General features: G+C 41.8%; 1 protein-coding gene across 1 annotated transcript in view; it reads right to left on the bottom strand.

Annotated features, from left to right (window-relative positions):
* Positions 1 to 3,253, bottom strand: part of LOC136354125 (uncharacterized) — a 3,479-nt gene extending 226 nt beyond the window's left edge. Inside the window, exons 1-4 of the mRNA XM_066305798.1 lie at positions 2,221 to 3,253; positions 1,599 to 2,119; positions 667 to 1,439; positions 1 to 558 (exon numbers count right to left, since the gene is read on the bottom strand). The exon at positions 1 to 558 is cut by the window's left edge and continues 226 nt beyond it. Of these exons, the coding sequence (XP_066161895.1) occupies positions 1 to 558; positions 667 to 1,439; positions 1,599 to 2,119; positions 2,221 to 3,253 (2,885 nt within the window). The remainder of the gene's footprint in view (positions 559 to 666; positions 1,440 to 1,598; positions 2,120 to 2,220) is intronic.
* Positions 3,254 to 17,341: the final 14,088 nt, after the last annotated feature.

Here is a 17,341-nt window from a genome sequence, read left to right as displayed (position 1 = left end):
TTGTGATCGCTGCGTGAGTAAGGGGTGTCTTCATTTGATAGGAGGATGCTAGGGTCAATCGTCACCGTGAAAGGGGGTTGCCCATCCAACTGATCGTAATCCTCGTCAGTCTTGTCCTCAACTCCGACGATTTTTCTTTTGCCTGGGAGAACCACTTGACGCTTAGGCTCATCAGGCCCTCTGCCCTTCTTTCCTTTGCTAGACATGTCCTTCACAAAAAAGACTTGCGTTACATCATTGGCAAGGACAAAAGGTTCGTCCGAGTATCCAACCTTGTTAAGGTCAACAGTTGTCATCCCACTGTCATCAATCATTACGCCTCCACCAGTCAACCTAACCCATTGGCACCGGAACAGAGGAACCTTGAGAGGACCATAGTCAAGTTCCCATATGTCCTCGATGGCACCGTAATACGTGGCAGTTGTTCCATCGTGTCCCATGGCATCGACACGAACAGCGCTGTTTTGGTTCGTGCTCTTCATGTCTTGGGCTCTCGTGTAGAATGTGTACCCATTGATCTCATATCCCTGGAATGTCGCGATCGACCCAGACGGTCCCCTCGCCAGGAAGGCAAGTTGTTGGTTGATCGACTCGTTACCCATGAGATGTTGTCGTAGCCACGCGGGGAAAGTATCAATGTGATGCCGTGTAATCCATGCATCGGACTTACCGATGTTCCTGGCGCGAACTAGAGCCAAGTGCTCCTCGATGTAAGGAGCTACCAATGAAGAGTGTTGCAGAACAGTGAAATGGGCTTTACGGAATAAATTGTTGTCTACCGTCATTATTGCTTTCCTTCCGAGAGTTCCCTTTCCCCGTAGTCTCCCTTCATGGCGTGATTCAGGTACCCCGATTGGGCGAAGGTCTTTGATAAATTCTACGCAAAATTCGATGACCTCCTCTGTTCCATAACCCTTGGCGATGCTTGCCTCTGGACGAGCACGGTTACGAACATACTTCTTCAGAACGCCCATGTACCTCTCGAAAGGAAACATGTTGTGTAGGTACATAGGCCCGAGAATACGGATCTCTTTCACAAGGTGACAAAGCAGATGCGTCATTATATTGAAAAATGAAGGTGGAAATATCAACTCAAAACTGACGAGACATTGCACCACTTCATTCTGAAGGGCTTCTAATCTATCCGGATCGAAGACCTTCTGCGAAATTGCGTTCATGAATGCACATAGCTTTGTTATTGTTGCCCGGACATTGTCTGGAAGGATACCCCTTATTACAACTGGTAGCAGTTGTGTCATCAACACGTGACAGTCATGAGACTTTAGGTTTGTGAACTTCTTCTCCTTCGTGCTTATTATTCGCTTGATATTCGTGGAGTATCCAGACGGTACCTTTATGCTCTCCAAGCATTCAAACATACTTTCCTTCTCTGCCTTGCTAAGAGTGTAGCTGGCTGGACTCAAGTAATGGCTTCCTTTCTCCTTTGGTTCCGGGTGAAGGTCGCCGCGTTGTTCCATATGCTTCAGATCATTACGTGCTTCCAGTGTATCTTTCGACTTTCCGTATACACCTAGGAAGCCAAGAAGGTTTACGCAAAGGTTCTTAGTGAGGTGCATCACGTTGATTGCGTGGCGTACGTCCAAGAATTCCCAATATGGTAACTCCCAAAATATAGAGTTCTTTTTCCACATCGCCTCGTGACCATCTTCGCTCTCTATATGCTGGCTTCCAGGCCCCTTTCCGAACACTACTTTAAGATCTTTAACCATAGCAAACACTGTTTTCCCGCTGCGATGTTTAGGCTTCGTATGGTGGTCGGCCTTATGTTCGAAGTGCTTGCCTTTCTTCCGTACCGGGTGGTTTGCTGCAAGGAATCGACGATGACCCATGTATACAACCTTCCTACAGTGCTTAAGATACGTACTTTCTGTTTCATCCATACAGTGAGTGCAAGCCTTGTACCCCTTGTTGGACTGTCCGGATAGGTTGCTAAGTGCAGGCCAATCGTTGATGGTTACGAACAGCAGCGCTCGTAGGTTAAACTCCTCCTGTTTGTCCTCGTCCCACACGGGGACACCTTCCTTCTTCCACAACTGTTTAAGATCTTCGACCAGTGGTCTTAGGTACACGTCGATGTCGTTACCAGGTTGCTTGGGGCCTTGAATAATAATCGGCATCATTATGTACTTCCTCTTCATGCATAGCCAGGGGGGAGGTTGTAGATACACATCGTAACGGGCCAAGTGCTATGGCCGCTGCTCATCTCTCCAAAAGGATTCATGCCATCCGTACTCAAACCAAACCGTATGTTTCGTGCGTCCTTTCTAAATTCTTTAAATTTTCTGTCGATGTTTCGCCACTGCGAACCATCGGCGGGGTGTCTCAGCATCCCGTCCTGTTGACGCTCTTCAGCGTGCCATCGCAACATTCTAGCATTCCCCTTGTTCCTGAACAAACGCCTTAGCCGTGGTATTATAGGGAAATACCACATCACCTTAGCAGGAATTCTCTTCTTTGTTAGCTGCCCGTCAACTTCTCCTGGATCGTCCCGTCTAATCTTGTATCGTAGTGCTTTGCAAACAGGGCATGCTTCTAGGTTCTCATACTCCTCACCGCGATATAGGATACAATCGTTCGAACATGCGTGAATCTTATGAACTTCCAGTCCTAACGGGCAGACTATCTTCTTAGCCTCGTACGTTGTCTCGGGCAATTTGTTTCCCTCCGGAAGAATGTTCTTGACGAGTTTCAATAAATCGCCAAATGCCTTGTCACTAACCCCATTTTTTGCCTTCCATTGCAACAACTCCAGAGTGGTATCCAACTTTTTGTGCCCCTGCTCGCAACCTGGGTACAACGAAGTTCTGTGGTCCTCCAACATCTTGTCCAATTTATGGGCCTCCTTTTCACTTTCGCAGTCTTCCCTGGCGTCCTGCAACATCTGACCAAGATCATCCGCAACGTCGTTACCATCAGCAGCTATTTCCTCCTCGCCCGTTTGATTTCCTTCAAATCCAACATACTGAGCAAAGTCCGGAATATTGTCGTCTTCCACTTCATCTTCTTCCATTTCAACACCTTGCTCTCCGTGGGATGTCCAACAATTATAGCTTGGCATGAACCCCGACTCAAACAAGTGGAAATGAATAGTCCTGGATGCAGAATACTCCTTCTGATTCTTACACTTATTGCATGGACAACAAATAAAACCCCTTTGCCTGTTAGCTTCGGCCACTCTCAAAAAATAGTGCACGCCGTCAATAAACTCTTTGGACCGCCGGTCAGCGTACATCCATTGCCGATCCATCTACATGAGTCAAAAAAACCGCACACAAATAATTATTCTTACAATAATGACAGTCATACAATAATTATAAGATATCTTTATTCATACAAAAATCATAAAATATTACACCAAATAATTCTTAAAAACTATTTGTAAAGTTTTAAACTAATTTTAATGTGTTTTACTTCTTTTAATTTTTATTTTAGTTTGTTTTCTATTATTTAATATTAACTTTCACTAGAGTTTTCCTTCTCAACTATTTTATAAAACCTTGTTTAGCAAATGAACTAAATTTCTATATATTCTTTCTTCCCCACACACATTTTCTCTCTCATCAACTTACAACTAAATTTTGGAGACAAAAAAAGTGTGCAAAACATAGGTGCAAATGTAGTATGACAAAAAAAAAACATTGGAGGATGAAGTTGCAAACCTTTTAGGCACCTCCGATTTGTATGTAATCACCAAAATAAATTCAATAGAAATTTTGGCATGACCTCCCCTCTTTTTTGAAGAAATTTTGAAGCTTGCTCGGGCAGCTGGAGGAGGAAGAAGACATATATATAGGGGTGGGACTTTAGTCCCGGTTGGTAGCACCAACCGGGGCTAAAGATCACCGGGATCATTAGTCCCGGTTAGTATTACCAACCGGGACTAAAGTTAAGATCTTTAGTCTCGGTTAGTAGCACCAACCGGGGCTAAAGATCACCGGGATCTTTAGTCCCGGTTGGTAGGTTGGTATTACCAACCGGGACTAAAGTTAAGATCTTTAGTCCCGGTTGGTGCTACCAACCGGGACTAAAGATCCCGGGGGGGCCTGACAGGTCCTGACAGCATTCGAACCGGGACTAAAGATGATCTTTAGTCCCGGTTGGTAACACAAACCGGGACTAAAGATCAAATATGCCCGTTACCCTTTTGAACCGGGACTAAAGATCATCTTTAGCCCCGGTTTTTATTGCATCCGGGACTATTGTGGAAATCGGCCGACCGACGAAAGATGATTTCTCCACCAGTGTATTCAGCTGGGGCTGTGTTCCAGAGATGGAAGTATGGAACTTAATTATTACTCTGCCCGCACAGAGATGAGGTAGTGCATTAACTCATAATTAAGCATAAGTATTAACTCATTCCTCCGTTTTATATTATAAGATTTTCTAGCATTGCCTACATTCATATATATGCTAATGAATCTAGACATATATGTGTGCCTAGCTTTATTAATATCTATATGAATGCGGGCAATGCTAGAAAGTCTTATAACCTAAAACAAATGTAGTAAAAGATTTAAAAGTTGAATAATACGATTTTTAAGCAATCTTTCTATATTTTTTATTAAAAAAACACATAATTTAGCAGTTTAAAATTGTGCGCGTGGAAAATAAGAGCAAATTTAATAATATAGTCAACTACTAGTAGTTTCAAAACGAAAACAACATTATTTTTTTTACGAAAACAGCGAGACGCCAATTTCATTAAATAGAGAAGAATAAAACTGTACAAAACAACAAACATGTACAAACACAGCCACAGCCCCAGTGACTAAGGGCTAATTACCGCGCCACCCAGGCGGCAAGATTCCTTGCGCCCGCCATGCCCCATGTTTTTGCTTCCTCCTTTATCTTGGATATTAAAAATGGCGCCGACGGCTTCTTGTGTTGGAAAGTCTTCCGGTTCCTTTCGTTCCAAATCTCCCAGGTCACAAGAAAAGTTAGCGTGTGTAAAGCCTTTTTTGGTGCTTCTTTTGTATTTACGATGGACTCCCACCACTCATGTACCGTCGAAGTCTGCTGCCAATGAACAGGGCGAAGATGGTCGCAGGCCGTCCAACGTGCAATTTTATTCCAGATTCTCTTTGTGTATCTACATTCTGCCAGGAGGTGTAGAGCCGTCTCTTGCGTCTGCCGACATAGGGGGTATGTGGAGCCGTTCGGCCAGCCTCTGGTTGCTAGCCTGTGCGATGTCCATACTCTGTTTTGGAGAATCAGCCAGGCAAAAGTCTTGCACTGGCACGGAGACCAGGCCTTCCAAATCAGGGTGTCAAAATTTGACGTTGTTGTTACTAGGAGCTGCGCCCTGTAAGCTAGGTGATTTGATCTTCTTGCTCCGTGAACTGTATATTCTGGACGGCGCACCAAATAAAAACAACATATGTAGCCAAACCTAATAGTCCACTCATACAATAGTTAGTTGTAGATATATAATAGATCATTGATACCTAAATAACTCATCTATCTCACATAGTTTATTAAAACTCGATTGCAATTGGCTACTCACACCAAGGGTGAAAAGTGGGAACTTATAGTTCCGAACGCTGACCATTTATGACAAGCATGAGGTAGACACGTAAAACGAGACAAACCATTAGTGTATAATTTATTATGTATAAATTACTTGTATAATAATCTTGAAAATATTTGTTTGGTTTGTTAAGAAAACTTTTGTATATAAAACTTCTACCATAAAATGCAGTACCGTTTAGCCGTTCGGAGATTCCTCGAATTCGGTTCAGAACGCACCCTCCTCAACGGTCGTGGATGCATGCTCACCGTTGTTGCGAGTGTCACTGCAGCTAGCATAGCATGCATGGCCGTGTCTCGATGGCCATTGGCAGCAACAGCGCAATGTTACACGCACCAACGTTGCAGCGGTCGTAGGCAAGTACAGAAGTCCACGACCCGCTCGCAGCCCATTGGGCCCCACACCCCCCGGGCACGCATCCCGGACCGGACCGGGCCCCCCCCCTCACTGGCCTAGCCTATCCCTAGCCGCACACCCTCCCGGGCCCACCCTACGACGGGCCAGGCCTAGAGGCCCCACTGGCCCACGGCCACCGTGGACCACGACGTCAAACGGGCCGGCCCGGCGCCAATCTCCACGCGCGCGCCGCATGTGGGCCCCACGCTACCACCCTTCCTCTTGGCCCATGTTCCGATCGGACGGCGGAGGAGCCGAGTACGTAGCAGCTTTGCGTGGGGGTGGGAGATGGACGGCCCTGATGAGGCGAGGACGGTGCTCACTAATAAATGGGCCACTGGAAAAAAAAGGCCTTTTGGGCTTATCCACCGGATACTGTAGCTTGAGCCAGTGCTAAGTGCTAAGTATAACAAGCTGGCTTCATTGAATGCAGCTTGTTAGGAGCGCTACAAAAGGAAAAATCCAAAAGCTTTTTGGGTTTTGTGGATTGAGGGCAGAGCAGCAATCAATATGATCAGGGTACCCAAAGTGTTGCTAGGATACACTACATTCAGGGAAAATTCGGTCAAAGGGGGAAAAATTGTACTTAGGCTGAGTTTAGTTCCAAGCTTTTTTTTTTAAACTTCTAACTTTTCCATCACATCAAAACTTTTCTACACACAAACTTTCAACTTTTCCATCACATTGTTCCATTTACAACCAAACTTCTAATTTTGACATGAGCTAAATACAGCCTTAATACTACTCTTGCACCCTCCGTTCCAAAATATAAAAGATTTTAGGTGGATGTGTCATATCCTAAGACTATAAATATGGACATATTCAACACAAACAAATGAACACAACCTTAGTGTTCTTTGCGATGTCAAAGTGGCTTGAGTATCAAAGTTTACTTCAAAGTATCTAATATTTTGCAAAATGTTGTATCAAATTAGAATATATACTCCAAATAAACTGTTTAAAAAATTTTGAGCTTATGAATGGCATGCGAATGTTGTCAATTAGAGAGTGTTTTGAAGTTTTTTTTAAGGGTATAGAGTATTTTTTATGTTTTGTTTTAGTGAGTATTTTGAAGTTTATATATTTGTACTCTCTCTAGTCAAACTTACTCACTGGTGGAAAAGTGCTTTTTAGTCCCGGTTTGTAACCCCCCTGTAGTCCCGGTTTTCAAACCGGGACTACCAATCCGGGACTAAAGATCGTTATCTTTAGTCCCGGTTCAAATACCCGGAACTAAAGATCGATCTTTAGTCCCGGTTGGTGTTACCAACCGGGACTAAAGAGAGGGGATCTTTAGTCCCAGTTGGTAACACCAACCGAGACCAAAGAGAGGTAGCGGCGGTGAGATGGTCCTTTTCTTTTTTTTTCTTTTTTATTTTCTCTCGAATTAAGTGGGATACATATCCCAAATCAAACCCCAAATACCCAAATCAAACCCAAACCAAAGTAACATCACAAATCTTATACATCACAGATCCATACAAATGTACAATGAATCACAATATTGTCCATACAAAAGTACATCACAGTGAATCACAAATAAAAAAACAATGTTGACTGCCGCTGTCGCCGGCCGCCGGCCGCGGCCCCATCGGCCGCCGTCGCACGGCCGCCTGCCGCGCGGCCGCCGCACGGCCGCGGCCCCCCCTACCGCCGCCCACGGCCGCCTCGCTCCGCTGCCGCCGCACGGCCGCCTGCCGCGCGGCCGCCTCGCTCCGCCGCCGCCGCGCGGCCGCCTCGCTCCACCGCCGCCGCACAGCCGCGGCCCCACCAGCCGCCGCCGCGCAGTCGCCTCGCTCCGTCGCCGCCACCTCGCTCCGCCGCCGCCGCGCGGCCGCCTCGCTCCACCGCCGCCGCACAGCCGCGGCCCCACTAGCCGCCGCCGCGCAGTCGCCTCGCTCCGTCGCCGCCACCTCGCTCCGTCGCCGCCGCCCGGCCGCAGTAGAGAGGGGAAGGAGGAGGAGGAGGCGGGGATAGAAAGGGGGAGCAGAGAGGGGAAGGAGGAAGGGGAAGGGCCAGGGGAGGAAGGGGATATCGAGGAGGCGCTGGAGGCAGATACCGAGAGACTTAAAGAGAAGAGAAAAAAAAGGGGACTTAAAGGCGGGGATAGCATGGGAATCTTTACTCCCGGTTGGTATTACCAACCGGGACTAAAAATACATCTTTAGTCCCGGTTGGTAACTCCAACCGGGAGTAAAGCTTATGTTGATCTTTAGTCCCGGTTGGTAACACCAACCGGGACTAAAGATCCGGGACTAAAGATCTCGGGGGGCCTGACAAGGCCTGACAGATTTAGAACCGGGACTAAAGATCATTTTTAGTCCCGGTTGGTAACACCAACCGGGACTAAAGATCAAATATATCCGCTGTAGCCACCAACCGGGACTAAAGATCATTTTTAGTCCCGGTTTTTAGTGGAACCGAGACTATTGTGGATTTCGGGCGACCGACCAAAGACGGCTTCTCCACCAGTGACTTGAGTAGAGAGTACCAATATATATGCTCCGTCTAAAAAGGATTAACTTGTAGGAATTAATTTGAACAAGTATTTTATTTAGATTTATCTTCATACGTTGGTTTTTTTTGTTTGACGGAAGGGTACGTTCGAATCAATTTTCCTTCAATACTATGGCAGCAGAATGCTAATTGCTGCGTTATTACGGCCAAACATGTGTACTAGCACTACTCCAAGGTTGCAACAAAAGTTGGACATGTAACAGTGACCCGTCAAATCGGTAGGCCGTAGCCACGTACTTACGCCCGTACCCATCTGTCTGCATTCCCTTTCACCGAAAGCTCCGCCAAATTGCATCCTCAAAATACTAACAATTTTTGGATATCAAATGGAGAACCAACATTATTGGGCTTAATTCAGTCAATGTGTAGGTGAACCACAAAAAATTTCAAATGGCATTGGCATATAAACAGCTGGGCTGTTGCTCCTCTTCATCAAAAAGTCAAAAATATTCTGGTATTTGTACTTACTTCTAATAACTTGAAGTCAAGCATGGATCTCATGCTATGATGCATTCACACCGTAAGATTTCTATGAAACCTCATGACAGTTACTACAAAATTATTCTTTGACATAGACTACCATATAGTATATGTACAAAATTAGTTGCATGTTTGTATTTTTTAAACAAATTTTCTTGAAGAAAATCGCGTCGAAGAACCTCTCCGTAGTCAGTACTAGCTTCGCCGAAAAAACGCCAGGTCAAAATTGGGGGGGCGCACACACTACTCGGCATGGGGATGTTGTCACGTTCGAGATCAAAAGAAGATTTGGGCAATAATTGACGGATCATTTTTCAAATCTACGCATTTTTAAATTTTTAAACCACTCCGTACGTACGTATTTAAAAAAGTAGGAGGAGGTGTGTAGTGTACACGTCCCCGGGAACACCGCGGCAAAACCCAGTAATTAAAACAAAAGGAGGGGCTATTTAAAAATGGCCCTCCCACACGTCCTCCATTAGAGCAGCACACCGATAGTTTATTAGCGTTGGTAATGACTATCATAATCCCCATCATGGCAGGCCCTGTCACCTCGCTAATCCCCTTTTGAGGAGACATGCCACACCTCCTTCCCTTGCTTGCTTAGCTTCACCATCATCACCCCTTTAATTATCTACTCCTATTTGTTTAATATTTTAAGAGGATATATAATACAGATGTAGTAAGAGATTAGTGGAGGTGTATGGTCTACCACGTAAAAAAAAATGCATCTGTCAAGTGTGAGATTATCGGTCCCATCGTTTCGTTTATTTGCAAACAAATAATAATTTGTGAATAGAATAGTCTGAAAAATAACTTCAATAAAAAAAATCCAAAATCAACTCTAAATTTAGAATTTAAATTTTAAATTTTAGTTGATAAACATAAGTACAAGCGAAAAGATAAGGGCCTATTCACTTTGATGTCGTTTTCAACCTTACCAAATTTTGGTAAAGTTGCTAAAAAAAATGGCACATTTAGTTTGCTGCCAAATTTTGGTAACTATATAGGAAATCTTGTCAAAATTTTAACAAGTTACCAAAATTTTATTAACTTGCCAAAATTTTGGTATTGCTAAAATTTGGTAAGATTTTTTTTAGCATCAAAGTAAACAGGCCCTAAGGCATAGTATTATCTAATGGCCTTGGGTCCGTCCTGCTCCTGCCTCGTTTCCTTGACATGTACTACATTACCATTGCCAACAAATTGCAAGTATGTTTTTGTGATATTATATTTTTTTGTATAGCAAATATAATGGGGACTGTCTCATGATTGTCGACTCTGATCATTTGAGCTATGACTTATAAATCGCAAAAAGTAAATGAAGAAAACATAATTTATCAACAAAACTTTTATATCCGTCTTATTAGCAGTTTAAAAACCAAGCAAAAAATAGATTATGATTAAAAAAATCTAAAATCAATTTTAAAATTGATTTGAAGCGAACACAAGGAGTCGATGGTAGCCGGATATGCCTCCTTGAAACAATATGACAGTATTTCAGAGACAAAGGGCATGTTCACTCTGATACCATTTTTAACCTTACCAAGTTTTGGTTAAAATTTGTCAAAAAAAATGGTTACATTTAGTTTGCTGTCAAATTTTGGTGATTATATAAGAAATCCTGCCAAAATTTTGGCAAGTTACCAAAATTTTTAAAACTGCGTCAGTAATGCAAAAATTTGGTAAGGTTTTTTTTCATCAAAGTGAACCGGCCCAAAATTCACAGGTTTTAACTAACAAACGAAGTGTTCGTTCAATTGCTAATGAAGAGTGACGAGTACTCCTCTCTTGTCAGTATTAATCTAAACGGACACGGGTTTATTATCACGAAGTAAAAAAGAAAAAAAAAAGAAAAGAAACGATCGAATATGCAGTACACGCAAGACGCGGGGGCGCCGGTCCCACGGGACAGTGTTTTGTGGGCCCGGGTTGCTCCCCTTTACGTCATCCTCCCCTTTGGCAAAGCAGCTTGCTTCCCCTAGCTCTCTGCTCCATGAGCTCATCAGCTGGAAAAGGACGGCGAGGGGAGGCTGCTTCTGGGCCCCACTAGTCAGTTCTAGGGGTAGTGTCAACTGGGGCCCACCTGCACGTCGCTGTCCTCGTGTGGGGGGAGGTCTCATACATATAATATATAATGTACTTAAGCATTTGGCAAAATATTAAACGTAGTCTAATAATAAAATAAATTATAATTTTTGTTAAAAAAATGTAATACGAACTTATTAAGTCTAATTAATCCGTTATTAGAAAATATTTACTGTAGCACCATATTGCTAAATCAGGCGCAATTAGACTTAAAAGATTCATTTTGCAATTTTCTGGTGAACTGTGTAATTGTTTTTTTACATTTAATACTCTGCATGTGTCAAATATTTGATGTGACAGCGTAAAAAATTTTGTTTGGGAACTAATAACAGGCCCCTAGGGGTACGTCTCTGAGATCGTCGGAGTGGTGGTGTGTGGTTGGCTGTCTGCCTGCCAAAGGTTAGTAGTAGTAGGATAGAGTTTTGGCTGAATTATAACCAGGAAAAATGTGCTTATAGAAGGTGTAATTTGCTTCTAACTAGTCTTGGTCAAAGAGAATGTGCCCGAAGAAATGGGTTAGGTTGTAGTTGGTGCAATTTTTGAAAAAAAAAAGTGCTTCCATATTTTCTTTTTTAGTTTGAGACTTTAAAGATACAATGGATAATCTGGACTTTTAACTCAAAATAAGTTTGCATACCAATGAAAGATGACAGGTAGACCTTCAATAAATACAAATAGACAAGGATTAAAGATCCGAGATGATACACGATTATATTCTGATATTCTGGTTGCTACCAATGGTGACAGTGTAGGGTACATGCTCTTGATAGGGCAAGTAGACACAACCCCACTCATGCAATAAAATTCTTAGAAGAGAATGAGAGGTCCTAAAGTACAAATATTAAATTATGATGTAGTATACTCCTGTGACGTTTTAGTATGTATGGTTATGTTTGGTATGACTCCAATTCTTAAATTTAACTTAAAAATTGGGTCTAGATCACGAGTGGAGTTTAGAGTAGCCTTAACCTTTGCTCCACTTCTTTAATTAGCTTATTTTGTGATAGTACTTTGCGGAGCTAAAATCATTTGGTTAAACTCTAGCTTTACGAGAGATAAAACTGAAGTTAAAGCGATGCAAAACATGCCCAATTTCTATCTATTTTCAGTTTATCTACGAAACAAGCCAAGTTTGTATATATCTCCCCTGCATATTCCATCGAATATACCACCGTTGAGTCAAACAGATCACGAAACCAATGCTTAATTCGCTTCTCGTATATATAAATATAGGATTTAATAATAAAACGGTCGCTGTTGTTGGGTGACGTCGACGTACGTCGGATCGATAAGCATGCGCGGCCGCCCATGCCCATGCATGGCAGTCATGCATGCAGATCAGCGCCGTTGAAAACAAACGTACGTATACCACGTCGCCCGCCCATGGACGGCCGTGATGGGGCGTACGTCAGTACGCACGTACGTGTGCCGCACGTACAAAAGCCAGCAACTTTGCGGCGTACGTACGTGCATGCATGCACGCCCGCGTGAGTGCGTAATCAGCCATATACGTATATATATACGCATGTCGACACCACTTGTACGTGTACATGCATGCTGTTTAATTTGGCCGGCGTACGTATAAATTAAATACAGCAGTATATACATACGTATAGGTCGATGAGCCAGTGGCGGACACCGTGGGCATTCCCTGTATTCCCGGAAATATAAAAAGATCATGAAATAAATTAATATATGTAGATATATTATACAAATATATACTCAACTAGTATAATTTACATTTTTTATCTTTTTTATATCCATGAAACTTATTTCTCCTCAGATTTTTGGCAGTTTGGCTCACAATACTTGTAGTCTAGTATCAGTACTTCAAATTATGAAATCTAGTCCAATGAGAAAATTAGGCATAGGTGGTGTTCGAAGCTCACGTAGATAAAGACGAATATAAAGATTAAGTGTTTCACACAAAAAGAGGTGGTATTAACGTGTGATTAATTGAATTTTAATAATTATTACAAACTAAAAAAATATTTATATGATATTTTAGAACAACTTCCATATAGAAAGTTTTCACACGAAACCACCGTTTAGCAGTTTGAAAAACGTGTCACAAATATCCTATTTTTTATCCAACTTTTGTTGAAGAACGAGGCCATAGTATATACTACCTCCATCCCAAAATATGAAAGCCTATATTACCAGATGAGACGTTCCCTAGGAAATGTCTAATGCAATCCTAAGGGCCCCTTTAAATCACAAGAATGAAAAAAAATAGAGGAATAGGAAAAATATAGGATTCTGATAGGAATGCTAGTGTAAAACAGAGGATTGCAAAACACAGGAAAAACATAGGAATGACTGTTTGATTGGGCCACAGGAAAAATACAGGAATTTGAGGAGAGATAAAGAGTCTAATGATTCTTTCCATAAGGTTCAACCTCATGTTAAATTCCTCCAAAACTTGTATGGGAAAAGGCATTCCATAGGAATTTCATAGGATTTCATAGAATCCATTCCTTTGATTTAAATGGCTATATAGAAAAAAATTCTATAGTAATGAAATCCTCTAAAATTCTTATGAATTTCCTTTGAATCAAAAGTGCTTAAATGTCGGTACGTGTGACAATTTTGTAGCAAACGTACATGTACTATGCATGCTGCACGCTAATTCGTGGATCAGCTTGCGATACGGGTACCTATGGAGTAGTATTAGAGCAGGTACAATATCAGGCTATAAGCCAGCTGCAAACATATTTTAAGGAGATAAATGAGGAGAGAGAAGAGCAGCGGGCTATAGATTTGTAGCCAGCTGTAGCACGGACTTTAAGACGTAGTGTGTGTATGACAGGTGGGATCAGGTATTAATATGTAGTATGTAACTATTGTATGAATGGGCTATTACATTGGCTATAGATGATTTGGAGCTAGTAGTTGGCTGTACTATTAAACTTGCTCTTAGCTAGCATAGCAGTATACGAGTACTAGTATATACAGTAGGTATGAAAACGGATCGAATACGGTCGGAAACTAGCTATATCATATTCATTTTCATATTTTTTTTCTCGGAATTGAAATCAGAATCGGAAACCCGGATACGAAAACGGAATCGAATATTATCGAATACAGATACGGAGCGAATACAAATCGAAACGAATACGGTAACGAATAATTATCAAAATATCAAGATCCCTCAAAATAAGTTTCTTAAATCGAGGAAGAGATGTAGCCATTAGTTTTCAAAAACAAAACATCAATATTTTCAAATTTTATCTCTATTTATAAGGGCAAGGGGGAGATAGAAAATGTTATGTTTACTTTTCATACAAATTTATGTTATCATGAAACAAATAAATTAATGTGTATCACTGAAATTTTCGCAGACACATTGAAATTTTTGAAAATTGTTTGAATATTTTAAATTTTGGGTTGAACATTTCAATTGAAAGTTTTTAAAAATTCGAGTGGTTATTTTTTAGAATTGAATTTTTTCATTTGTTTGTATGTGGACCACTTAAGGACCCGCATGGAAAAATCAATTTTTCTATACGGGTGACTTATGAAGCCGTATGCAAAAATAAATTTGAAAATTTGAGACTAGTTTATCTCACTCATATGAACTCTAAATTGGATGATTTTTTTTTCTAAATGTTTCTAAAATCATACTCTATCATGTTATTGTGTTATTACTGCTATTATTTTGGTCATTTTTTTCTTGTGACTTTGTTTTATCAACTAAAAATTTGAATTTCAAAACTTCAAATAATATTTTGAAGCTGTAATTAATTTCAGCTGAAAAAGTCATGAACATAAAAGTTGTAGAGCTCATCAAGACATACAACTTTTATTTTGGTCATTTCTTCATCCGATAAAGTGATAGTAACATTGTTCACAAAGTTTACATATCTCTCTTATAGTTTATAGAACCAAATGAGAAAAATGTAAATTTTGTAAACAATGTTACTATCACTTCGTCAGATGAAGAAACGACCAAAATAAAAGTTATAGATCTTGATGAGTTATACAACTTCGTTGTTGATGACTTTTTCAATTGAAATCATTTAGTATTTCAAAATATTGTTTGAAGTTGTCATATTTTGAAATTCAAATTCAAACGGTTCAAACAAAGTCATATTGAAAAATGTCGAAAACAAAAGTTGTAGATGTTGATGTGTTATACAATTTTTTTGTTGACAACTTTTTCATTTGAAATCAGTTACTACCCGGAAAATTATTTGAATTTCTTATATTTTTAAATTTAAATTTTATATAGTTTAATCAAACTCGGATGGAGAAATGACCAAAATAAAAATGGTAGATCTCAATAAATTATACAACTTTGTCTTTGACAACTTTTTCATACGAGTTGATTTTAATGCCTTAAAATTCATTTTTAAAGAGCCACAAATAAAAAAATTGATTTTTACATTGAAAAAAAAATTCACCTTTTTTTCACCCCAACCTTATCTACTCTTGTCTTGACTCTTCCTCTCCTCTCTCTCTCTCAGTTTCTACTCTCTCTCTCTCTCTCACTTCCTCATCCACAGCGGCGCTGGGCGGGCGGCGGCGGCAGGCGGGAGCGGCAGCGGGCTCGAGCGGCCGCCGCACGGCGGGCGGCGACGGGCGGCGGCGGCGGGTGTCGACGAGCGGCGGCAGCGGCCTCGACTGTCGCGACCTAGGGAGCGGCTGCGGTGACGGCTTCGGTGGGCGGCGTGGCCGGCTAGGGTTCCAATTTTTTTTTTGCTAAAATATATTCCCGGATATCCGATGAAAAATCCTGGATAGTTTCCGACCGTTTTCTGATTCCGTCGGATATCATCCTTACTGTATTCCTTTTCATATCCGAGAAAAAAAATCCGAATTCGTTTCTGAATCCAAGAAATTCCGGATAGTTCCGACCGAATTTTTCCGAATCTAAAAATTGGTCCGGACAAACGGAAACTATCCGAACCAGTTTCATCCTAATATACAGTAGCAGTAGATCAGTCAAGGCAACGGAGAAGCCACAGGACAAAAGAAACCACTCGACCCGACCCGGCGCACGCGCACCGGACGCGAACCCGACGACACGTGTCATCCGCCGGCTCGTCCGACGTGGCCCCCACGGCCCCGGGGGGAGGTGGCCCACCGTCCCACTTATCAACTCCGCCTCACGTCCGCGCCAGGGCCGCGTCCGGAGAGCAACCGGCCCAAAAAAGAGAGGTCCATGGGTGTGTGGGCCCGGGCTGGGCCGCGGGCCGGCCTCGGGCGGCAGGCACCAGGCAGGCAGGCAGGTGGGCCCCGTGCTCTGCGGCTGCCGGCTGCGCGGGAGGCAGCCGGTGGGGCCCCACGTCCCCAGCCACACGGGACGCCTTTCCCCCTCTTCTTCTCCTCTCTCTCTCTTCGCTTTTTTTTCTTCTTTTTTTGAGATTGCGCTGCCTTGGGATGTGTGCCATACAAGGTTTGCTCCTGCTTCCCTTGCCTTTTTTCTCTCTCTCATCCATGGCTTATTTCTTTTTCCTTTTTTTTTGTGCCTTCTTTTTCTGAAAAAAGAAATCCCTAGGTTATTGTAGAATTGTAGGGTTGATTTGCTTTGTGATCTAAATTGACCTTACTAACTTTTTAATGTTAAAATTTGGCAAGTTTTGAACATGGCTAATCTTGGCAAGGTAAAGTTGTGCTTGGATTAAAGTCAAAACAACCAAATTTCATTATTGATGCTGTGTGTTAGATTCGGGGTGAAAAATTTTGGCGTGTCACATCGAATATACTGACATAAATTTAAAGTATTAAACATAGTCTAATAAGTAAACAAATTACATATTCCGCCTGTAAACTGCGAGACGAATTTATTAAGCCTAATTATCCGTCAGATCATGGAGCAATTAGGCTTAAAAGATTTGTCTCGCAATTTACATGCAATCTGTGTAATTAGTTATTTTTTAGTTTATATTTAATACTCTATGCATGTGTACAAACTTTCGATATGATAGGATGAAAATTTTTGCTAGGGGATCTTAACAAGCCCTGAAATAGCATATTTCTTTAGACATGCTAAAATTTGGCTTCAAACCAAATAGACACTTAAACACTATTGGAATTGTCAAATATTGGCAAGGCCAATTTAGGCCTTAGGCCACAAACCAAACCAGCCCGTAGAGTTTGTATTACTATACGTAGACCCTCCTGAAACACATAAACAGTAAAACGAAAGAATAACGAAAATATATGGTTTGATAAAAATGCAGACGCTGTAAATATTAAAACACATCGATGACAAATTTTAAGAAAACGCAAGAACTAGATAAGAGAGATGCTTAAAATGAAAATTTCCATGACATTGAAGCTTTTGCTAACTTTTCCATAGAATTATAC

This window comes from Oryza sativa, chromosome 11 (assembly GCF_034140825.1).
Source record: "Oryza sativa Japonica Group chromosome 11, ASM3414082v1".
NCBI classification, from domain to species: Eukaryota; Viridiplantae; Streptophyta; class Magnoliopsida; order Poales; family Poaceae; genus Oryza; species Oryza sativa.
Note: the sequence above shows the minus strand (reverse complement) of the source record. Positions and strands in the feature narration are given on the sequence as shown.